Raw genomic sequence first — 9001 nt, 5'->3', positions numbered from 1 at the left:
CCCATCATCTGAACTGGTATGCTAGCTGCCTCTCCCACACGACTCCGGTCATCCCCTCGGCACCCGCAAAATACCCTTGAAATGACTCTCCTCACTAACATACTGATGACAGATGCTCTGTCCCAGATGATTGTATGACCTTTGCCTCAACAGTCTAGGCATATCACCGTAATAACTACAGACTCTTGTCACCAATCCACCTAACTCTAACTCTACACCTGCAGACAGGGCAACTCCAAGCCAAACACACACATGCACAGACAGACACGACACAGAACACTGCAAACTATGGGCCTCAAAGATCAGAGAAAACTCTTGGCCAGAAAGATGATGCCCGGACAGAAAACGTCATCGGAGAAGACCTGCAGGACCAGGACAGTGATAAGAGAGGGCACTCTGGCAGCGCCGAAGGAAGAACAGAACATCATGGCCCGGGACAGGACCTTAATCTCCAAACTGAGAAGATGTATGCGCAAGAAGTCTGGCTTCAAGACCTAGAGAATGTCAGGATGCAGGGAAGAATTCCCAGTCCATGAAAATGGACGGCTAGAGAGCAGAGCTGTTCACGCAGCCGAGAATGATACCAGAAAAGAGGACCGTCACTAAACTTCCAAGACAATAGAACGATCCATGCCTGAAGCCTGTAACTCCATAAAAGAAGGGCCCGATTGGGACCATGATGATGAGCACCAGCGTTCCGGACCTCACAGCTGGTGCCCAAGGCATCTGCCGTGCTCCTTGAGCAAAAGGAGGACATTGACACCCAAGGAAGGTCTAGGACACAGAAGACAGACCACAACAAAACAACAACAGATGCAGGCTGGAACTGCCCTGCCTGGCACACACCAGCATTACGCTGAACAGTAACCCACCTGCTTTTACCTACTGAAAAGAGACTGCTCTTGGACAGGCCTTCCAAGCCACACTACGTTTAAAACCCCTTCCTGAAATTGCCAAACTTATCCCCTCCTTTCCCTGATCCCTCGCCAGCACCCGTGCCTCAACTTAGCTTTCACAGGTCCGGGAGTCTGATTCCATTGCTGAACAAGAAAAAACACAGTCACTCCACTGGATTACTCTTGCAGTCGCCAGGACTTTCTTCATCATCTGCAAAAAAGAAAGTCAGAACCAGTCTTCACACAACAGAGTTGTTAGTCTGCATCACCTCCATCAACATGGACATTTCCAGCAACATGCCCCACCTCAATCCACTGTACTCTGCTCGCCTACTCTGTGTCAATTCCAGAATCGGGCACTGTAGCTGTCCTTGCTTGTGGCCCCTAAGAATGCAAGAGACACAAAACTACCATTGCACTTGCAAGACATCGGCAACCCCACGCTACTCCTCTCCGCTCCCCAGCTCACTTCAATCGCTCGCACAGCTCCACAGGCAGTCCGCACAGAACCTGCAACACCAAAGAGAAACGCTACACTGACCTGCCACGTAAAACTTCGATCTGAAATGCCAACCTGGCCCACAACCGCCTCACCTTCTCAAACCGCTCGTCACTGTGCATGTCACTGTCCCTCTAAGCCTGCGTGCGGCACTTACGCAAAGCCAAGCAAAAAGACACATGCGGAGATACTGCTTGAAACCTCAGCCTGCCGGCACCTATGCCCATCTCCTGCTCCTTTACTGTGATGGCTCACCCACCCAGAACTCGTCAGTTCCAGTTGCCGCGTTGAGGCTCCCACACAAAACTCGTATCTTTGACACACACACAAAACAGAACAACATTACACCAAACAGCACAAAAACCTTACCCTCTGACACACTCTGAAAGGCATCAGTACATGCCCACAAAATATATACTCGCGCTATCAACCCACGTCCCGTTCTTCCTCTGGGTCAGCCCTGCAAAGATATGTGTCGTACTAACCTACCTAGGAATCCGGGTCATTAAATGGAATAACAGTATTCTTATTAAAAATTACATGCTCCGATTTCCTCCAAGAAAACAAACATGCTACGGGGTTACACTTCACTTCTAGCAACACCACAGATGCTACCTAACCTCTGCCAGAATTACGTTCTGCATAGGACCCAGTGACAAAGCAGAGTTAGATCCCCTAAGAATTCCTGCTCAAAAATATCTCTGGCTGCAAAAAAAAAATTTAAAAAAAATCATTTACTGCAAATTACCGACGATTCAGAGTCACCTCAACCATCTCTCCAACTGACTCCCTTAACAGAACTCTATAAGTTCCAAAGGACAGTAAACACACAAAACCCGATGGAAATAGAATAAATGGATCAAAAGCTGTATAAAGCAGCCTAATTAACATCGACATAGCTATAGAAAGACTGACTGAGAAATCTGAAAGCCAGTTTGAAAAACTGTTAGAAAAACTATCTGAGGTGTGTGAGAAACTCGAAGATTCTTGCTCCCCACCTGCACGGACTAATATCTCAGCTATTAGAAGAAGACCTCATCCTCCTCCTGCTCAAGGGAGACGGTACACGCGACGAGATGACCTATGGTTTACCTTGCGTGACCAAGGAGAGAATATGAGGAAGTGGGATGGAAAGCCTACCTCAGCCCTAGAGGCACGTGTACGTGAGTTGCGAGGTAAAACAATCACAAAGGGAGGTTCTTCCAGGCAATTTGCTGCTCCAGTCTCCAGTGGGCAGTTCCCCAGACAGCGTAGAAGGGCTGATCTCACCTCTGATCCTATGGAAGGGACTTCTGATTCATATTCACAGAAAGTGAATAGAAAATATTACAAACAGGACTAGAGGGGCCCTGCCTCCAGCCAGGCGGAGGAGAGGGACAACAGAGTTTATTGGACTGTATGGATTAAATGGCCTGGCACATCAGACCACAAAGGTATAAAGCTCTAGTAGACACTGGTGCACAGTGTACTCTAATACCATCAAGCTATAAAGGGGCACAACCCATTTGTATTTCTGGAGTGACAGGAGGATCCCAAGAGCTGACTGTATTGGAGGCTGAAGTAAGTTTGACAGGGAATGAGTGGCAAAAGCACCCCATAGTGACTGGCCCAGATGCTCCATGCATTCTTGGCATAGATTACCTCAGGAGTGGGTATTTCAAAGACCCAAAAGGGCACCGGTGGGCTTTTGGTATAGCCACCGTGGAGACAAATAAACAGCTGTCCATCTTGCCCAGACTTTCAAAGGACCCTTCCGTTGTGGGAAAGCTGAAGGTTGAAGAACAAAAGGTACCAATTGCTACTACCACGGTGCACCGGCGGCAATATTGCACCAACCGAGACTCCATAATCCCCATCCTCAAGCTGATTCGTCGACTGGAGAGCCAGGGAGTGATCAGCAAGTCCCGCTCACCCTTTAACAGTCCCATATGGCCAGTGCGAAAATCTAATGGAGAATGGAGACTAACAATGGACTGTCGTGGCCTAAATGAGGTTACACCACCAATGAGTGCTGCCGTGCCAGACATGCTAGAACTTCAGTATGAACTGGAGTCAAAAGCAGCCAAGTGGTATGCCACCATCGATATTGCCAATGCGTTCTTCTCCATTCCTCTGGCACCAGAATGCAGGCCACAGTTTGCTTTCACTTGGAGGGGTGTCCAGTATACCTGGAATCGACTGCCCCAGGGGTGGAAACATAGCCCCACCATTTGCCATGGACTGATCCAGACTGTATTAGAAAAGGGTGGAGCTCCAGAACATCTGCAATACATTGATGACATAATTGTATGGGGCAACACAGCAGAAGAAGTTTTTGAGAAAGGGGAGAAAATAATCCAAATCCTTCTGAAAGCCGGTTTTGCAATAAAACAAAGCAAAGTCAAGGGGCCTGCACAAGAGATCCAGTTTTTAGGAGTAAAGTGGCAAGATGGACGTCGTCACATTCCAATGGATGTGGTCAACAAAATAACAGCTATGGCTCCACCAGCTAACAAAAAGGAAACACAAGCCTTTTTAGGTGTTGTGGGTTTCTGGAGAATGCATATTCCAAATTACAGTATGATTGTAAGCCCTCTCTATGAAGTGACTCGAAAGAAGAATGATTTTAAATGGGGCCCTGAACAACGACAAGCCTTTGAACAAATTAAACAGGAGATTGTTCATGCAGTAGCCCTTGGACCAGTCCGGACAGGGCAAGATGTTAAAAACATCCTCTATACTGCAGCCGGGGAGAATGGCCCTACCTGGAGTCTTTGGCAGAGAACATCAGGAGAGACTCGAGGTCGACCCCTAGGCTTTTGGAGCCGGGGATACAGAGGATCCGAGGACCGCTATACTCCAACTGAAAAAGAGATACTGGCAGCATACGAAGGAGTTCGAGCTGCTTCAGAAGTGATTGGTACTGAAGCACAGCTCCTCCTGGCACCCCGATTGCCAGTGCTGGGCTGGATGTTCAAAGGGAAGGTCCCCTCTACACATCATGCAACTGATGCCACGTGGAGTAAATGGGTTGCACTGATCACACAGCGAGCCCGAATAGGAAACCCCAATCGCCCAGGAATCTTAGAAGTAATCACAGATTGGCCAGAAGGCAAAGATTTTGGAATGCCGCCAGAGGAAGAGGTGACACGTGCTGAAGAAGCCCCACCATACAACAACCTTCCAGAAAATGAGAGGCGATATGCTTTGTTCACTGATGGATCCTGTCGTATTGTAGGAAAACATTGAAAGTGGAAAGCTGCTGTGTGGAGTCCCACACGACGAGTGGCAGAAGCCACTGAAGGCCAAGGTGAATCAAGTCAGTTTGCAGAGGTGAAAGCCATCCAGCTGGCTTTAGACATTGCTGAACGGGAAAAATGGCCAAAGCTCTATCTCTACACTGACTCATGGATGGTGGCAAATGTCCTGTGGGGGTGGTTAAAGCAATGGAAACAGAGCAACTGGCAGCGCAGAGGCAAACCCATCTGGGCTGCCGCACTGTGGCAAGATATTGCTGCCCGGTTAGAGAAGCTTGTTGTAAAAGTACGTCACGTAGATGCTCACATACCCAAGAGTCGAGCCACTGAAGAACATCAAAACAACCAGTGAGTGGATCAGGCTGCTAAGATTAAAGTTTCCCAAGTGGACTTAGACTGGCAACACAGAGGTGAACTATTTTTAGCTCGGTGGGCCCATGACACCTCAGGTCATCAAGGAAGAGATGCAACATACAAATGGGCTCGTGATCGAGGGGTGGATTTAACCATGGACACTATTGCACAGGTTATCCACGACTGTGAGACATGCGCTGCAATTAAGCAAGCCAAGCGGCTAAAGCCTCTTTGGTATGTAGGATGATGGCTGAAATACAAATATGGAGAGGCCTGGCAGATTGATTACAGTATGCTTCGTTTAGGTCTTTTATGCTGTCTGGATTTTAATATGTCAGTGCACGCATGACTACACCATGCTGGGTCATTGCAATGTATAGGTCTTAAAGCATTTACAGTCATTACCCCTCTAGTAACATTAGCTCCTGAATAGTTCAAAAAAAAAAAAAAAATAGACAGAAGTCCATCTTTACTGATCCCAAAAGTTCCATCTCTTGTAGTTCAGCACTCAGCACTCGTGGCTGCTGTTGTTTTACACAGAGTTGCCGTCCTATTGCTATCTGGCAGGTCAACCAAGCATGTTCTGAAAGGGTTATTTGCAGATGATACAGACAGACAAATGGTGTCCTGTCCTGTGGCATTAGCCATAGTTACCCACACGTTTGTTCTTTCCGTGACTGATGCCTATGGAGCTGCCATACAGCTTGTTAACAATCCGACGAACGCAAGGCAGCTTGGAGCGCTGGTCGTACCCATTGTGCAGGGATCCACTTGTTCACTGCTCCTGCAGAGACACAAGCATATCCTTTCCCCCACGTCATAAGAGGGAACGGTCCTTCCCAGTTACCTGTTTCCAGATTCTTAACCATCACTGGAGCTTGCCTTCGGATGGCATCATGTACAGTAGATGATCCAAAATGTGTCTGTATTGGGGAAGAATTGTCACTTAGAAAATTTAGAAAATTGATTTAGAAAATTTAGAAAATTGATTTAGAAAATTGAGCATATACATTGCTTTCGCTAACTTTTCGTTTGCAGATTTTCCTTCCATTCCCCCTTCTTGTTTTAACGGCATATTTTTAAGTGTACCATGGGCACATTCAATGATTGCCTGTCCAGTGGGGTTATGTGGGATACCAGTAACATGCTCGATGCCCCAAAGAGCAAGGAAGGTTTGGACTGCGCGAGAACCATACGCTGGGCCATTATCTGTTTTTATACACGTGGGAACCCCCATGAAAGCAAATGCTGACATCCAGTGTTGGCAAACATCTCGAGCATGTTCTCCTGTATGAGCAGAGGCAAACAACAAGCTGGAATGGGTATCAGTAGTTATATGTACATATTTGTGTCAGCCAAATGACAGGACGTGAGTTATATCAGATTGCCATAATTTTTGAGAGCACAAACTGCGCAAATTAACCCCATATAAAGTGGCATAATTGCGTTTTGGCAACTGCTACAGGAACGCACAATTGCCCGAGCTTGTTCCCATGTCAGCTTAAATTGTTGTTGAAGGACTGTAGTGTTTTGGTGATAAAATTCATGGGATAGCTTAGCTTGCATGAGTGTGTTTGCAACAAGGGCCGCATTAGTGGGAGCATCTGCTCTTGTGTTACCTTCTGTGACAGGTCCTGGAAGCGAAGTGTGAGCTCTCAGATGTACAATACAGTGAGGATGATCCCGCACATGTAACACTGATAATAGCTGTTGAAACTGATCACACAACAAAGGATTATTAATTTCCTTTAACATTGCCCATTCAGCGCATTGTATTACATTGACCACATAGGCAGAATCTGAGACAACATTGAGGGATTCATGTTTTCACTTATACAAAGCTCATACCACCACTACAAGTTCTACAATTTGGATTGAACCTTTTACCAATGGTACGTCATGATGCCACTTATCATTTTTCTTCCACACAATCGCGGATTTGTGCATTATTCCTGATCCATCTGTAAATATTGTTAAGGCATTTTCTATGGGAGCGTAACTTAGATGAGTTGCTGGATACAACATTAATTCTCCTAAAAATTTCGGCATTGGTTGCTTAGGCCAATGAATGGAGATCTGTAGCAAAACTGTTCGTAATGCAGTTTGTGCTTCTGGAGTCTGTCTCCTTTAAGAATTTGGAATAGTGGAGAAAGCAATTCTGTAGAGGGGCCTAATACCGGGCATACCCAGCTGATAGCTCCCAGCAATTTCTGCAAATTGTTTAAGGTAAACACTGAGGGATTTTTAACTTTTGCAGCCTAATTGTTCTTTCCATAATTTGTCAGCCGAGATACTGCCAGGGACATACCTTTTGAATTTTTTCTTGAGCAATAACGAATTTAAATCCGGATAATGCACTGGTGATATCATTAAGAACTCTGTCCACCAGAGAATCATCAGGTGCTGCAATTAAGATATCATTCATATAATGATAAATGAGGCTATTCTTATGCAAGTGCCTTACTGGTGCTATGGCCTGTGTGACATACCATTGGCAGATGGTTGGACTATTTTTCATACCCTGCGGAAGTACCATCCAGTGATGTCGCTGATTAGGTTCTCCCATATTGATTGAAGGCACAGAAAATGCGAATCACGGAGCATCACTCGATGTCCAAATGACCGATACTCCGTCTGTTTTTGGCCCAGCTTCCTGCACCTGCTCGTTAACGAGACTTGGAAAGCCAGACAGTGTCCTTGGTCTCATTAACAACAACTCTTATCATTAAAGCATTTTATCAACATTCTTCACATACAAAATCCAAAGCTTCTGAGAGGAAAATTAACCCCATCCCTGCTGAAACCAAAACAGAATTCACCCCTTATTCTGTTAATTTCTCTGTTTGCACTGCCTGTCTGTTTCCACTTAAAGATCTTATAACTTAACGCTGCGCCTTGCACGCAGCAATATCAACCTGGATGTATCACCTGTTCTAACAGGGTCGACCTGCGACACCGCACACACCAGAACACTAAGCAATAGCACAAATATAGATACTAAGTCTTCCCCTCCCCCCGCCATCGATGACTGTGGACCCATCGACGGGGGAAGGGGAACCCTCTCCGGCCGGACCGAGGGCACGCTTACGTCCTGAAGCGGGCCCTCGTAGGCTGGTGGCGCAGAGGGCAGAGGCCTCCCCAAGGCAGACGTCACTGGAAAATCGGGCTCCTCCACGAAGAACGAATCAGCCGCGGCATCCCCTTTCCCCACCGGGAAGGTGCTAGGACCCAGCTCTGCATCCCGCGGCTCCTCGGGTGCCGCCTCAAAACTATCCCCTGCCTCACTATCGCCCTGCGTATCACTGCTAGTCTGACCATCGGGACCCGAGTCGGGTCGCTTTTCACTCAGTGAATCCCCACGAACTACTAAGGCCGTGGCTTTCCAGACACCCCAAACTTTGCGGACCTTCTCAAGACACCTCTTAACTGCCCCCGACTCGGGAATAACGGATTGGGCAGTTTTGTCCCCTGCAGCAGCAGAAGCTAACAGCTCCCACCCCACCGTGGCTATCTTCCACAAGTCCATCACCTCAGAAGACTGATGGATCAATCCCTTGCACTTCATCCATTGGGTGAGATCCTCCGTACCGCTAGAGGAGACCCCCTCGCCTACCTCCATAGCTAGTACCTTCAGAACCTTCACTGTTTCCTTGACGGACACCGTCAAGATGATGAGATCCGGATTAGCCCGAGCCCCGCTCACCCTGGTGCGCCGAAAAACCGGATCCGCCAGATCACGTCAGATCACATCGGATCATGTCGGGGTCACCACTTGTTGCTGCGCAACAACTAACCGACCCCCGCTACCGGGATCCCATCCCAGGGAGAGAGACACAGACACGGATGCCGTGGAGTCAGCTCTCAATTTACTGCTGCGTCGCATCACAATATATACCTGTATGCCTGCTACGCAAGCCCGTACACCCGCTACGCAGGTGAACGCACCTGCCCCATATGCCCACGTACCTATCCACACCTAGCACGAAGTATTGTGTCAGCAAGCATGCGAAACGTTG

General features: G+C 47.5%; 1 protein-coding gene across 1 annotated transcript; it reads right to left on the bottom strand.

The window, feature by feature from the left end:
* Positions 1-5977: 5977 nt before the first annotated feature.
* LOC147598563 (uncharacterized) lies at positions 5978-9001 on the bottom strand. Its single transcript, XM_086761891.1, has 2 exons — positions 7506-9001; positions 5978-6701 (listed from the first exon to the last, which is right to left on the bottom strand). The coding sequence occupies exon 1, from the start codon at positions 8602-8604 to the stop codon at positions 7861-7863; it is 744 nt and encodes a 247-aa protein (XP_086618017.1). The 5' UTR covers positions 8605-9001; the 3' UTR covers positions 5978-6701; positions 7506-7860.

The sequence above is a fragment of the Chlamydotis macqueenii genome, chromosome 17, assembly GCF_036417535.1.
Source record: "Chlamydotis macqueenii isolate bChlMac1 chromosome 17, bChlMac1.mat, whole genome shotgun sequence".
In the NCBI taxonomy this organism is placed as follows: Eukaryota; Metazoa; Chordata; class Aves; order Otidiformes; family Otididae; genus Chlamydotis; species Chlamydotis macqueenii.
Note: the sequence above shows the minus strand (reverse complement) of the source record. Positions and strands in the feature narration are given on the sequence as shown.